The sequence below is a fragment of the Geospiza fortis genome, unplaced genomic scaffold, assembly GCF_000277835.1.
Source record: "Geospiza fortis unplaced genomic scaffold, GeoFor_1.0 scaffold2211, whole genome shotgun sequence".
Taxonomy (NCBI): Eukaryota; Metazoa; Chordata; class Aves; order Passeriformes; family Thraupidae; genus Geospiza; species Geospiza fortis.
Genome location: NW_005055029.1, coordinates 27,275 through 28,677, shown reverse-complemented (window position 1 = coordinate 28,677; position 1,403 = coordinate 27,275). Strand labels below are relative to the sequence as shown.

The window sequence follows — 1,403 nt, the reverse complement described above, 5'->3', positions numbered from 1 at the left end:
CGTTTTTAAGATTTTAAGGGGTTTTTTAAAAGACCTTAAGGGGTTTTAAGGAGATTTTTTAAAAGGATTTTTAGGGATTTTAAGGGGGTTTGGAAGGGATTTTAAGGAGTTCTAAAGGATTTTAAGGGAAAAAAAGGTCTGGGGTGAAATTTTAAGGGGTTTCGGGGGATTTTAAACAATTTTAAAGGATTTTAGGCGTTTTTAAGATTTTAAGGGGTTTTAAGGAGATTTTTAAAAGGCTTTTTAGGGATTTTAAGAGGGTTTGGAAGGAATTTTAAGGAATTCTAAAGGATTTTAAGGGAAAAAAAGGTCTGGGGTGAAAATCATTAAAACTGGAGGGATTTGATGGGATTCTGATGGGATTTTAGGGGATTTTGATGGGATTTTAAGGAATTCCTAGGGAGTTTGATCAGATTTTTAAGGATTTAAGGGAAAAAGGGCAGGGATGCAGAATTTGGGGAGGGGTCTCACCTTGCTCAGGTGGCTCTGCTTGAGCCCGGCCTGGAGGCCACTGGTGAAGTAGGAACTGGGGGATCCTGAGAAAAAGGGGGGCCCCGGGGGTCCCAGAGCCCCCCTGTCCAACCCCGAGGAGGGGGAGACCTGCAAGGGGAGCACAGGCAGCTGCAAACCCCCAAAAAACTGCAAAAAACCCCAAAATTCCCCCCCAAAAATTCAGGTTTTCTTTACCTTGTGCCTGCCGTGCCCGAAGCCCCCCAGGATGGAGCCGTGGTCGCGGGGCTGGGGGAAAATCCGGGACCCCAAATCCTGCCCGGGGCAAATTGGGGGTTCAGAGGGGGGGATCCCCAAATTCCCAGGAAAAATGGGGAGTTTGGGGGTGGGGGGTGTCTTTAATTCCCATGCAAAACAGATTTTGGGTGTTTTCCCCTCCAATTCCCATAAAAAACTGAGGTTTTGGGGTTTTTTTCCCCTCCAATTCCCATTAAAAAATTGAGGTTTGGGTTTGGTTTTTTTTCCCCCTAATTTTCTGGAAAAAACAAAGTTCTCCAACTCCCAGGAAAACCAGGGAATTGGGGGTTTTATCCTCAGCTTAAAACTCCCCAAAACCTCCCAGTTCCAACCCAAAATTGCCCCTGACCGGGAACTCCACGGCGAAGGCGTCGGGCGGGGGGGTCCCCAAAACTCCGGGTTTCGCCTTAAACCCTTTTCCTGAGAAAAAAGAAACGTGGGATTGGTTAAAAAGAGGGAAATCTGCCCCAAAAAAGGGGGGAATTTCTGGGAATAAAAAGGGAATTTCCTGCGACTCACCGGGCAGGCCGGGCGCGGGCAGCAGGCTCTGCAGGTTCAGGAGGGATTGAGGGGGGATCCTCAGGTCTTTGGGGGGCTCCCCCAGGAGAGAGACCTGGGGCGGAATTTGGGGGGGCTCAGGGAGGTCCCCGAGGGGG

General features: G+C 48.9%; 1 protein-coding gene across 1 annotated transcript in view; it reads right to left on the bottom strand.

Moving 5' to 3' along the window:
* Positions 1–471: 471 nt before the first annotated feature.
* The window catches only part of RAVER1 (ribonucleoprotein, PTB binding 1), a gene marked incomplete at its 3' end in the record, with an annotated part of 6,945 nt that continues 6,013 nt past the window's right edge, over positions 472–1,403 (bottom strand). Inside the window, exons 9-12 of the mRNA XM_031065676.1 lie at positions 1,267–1,381; positions 1,097–1,167; positions 688–765; positions 472–600 (exon numbers count right to left, since the gene is read on the bottom strand). Coding sequence (XP_030921536.1) covers positions 472–600; positions 688–765; positions 1,097–1,167; positions 1,267–1,381 — 393 coding nt within the window. The remainder of the gene's footprint in view (positions 601–687; positions 766–1,096; positions 1,168–1,266; positions 1,382–1,403) is intronic.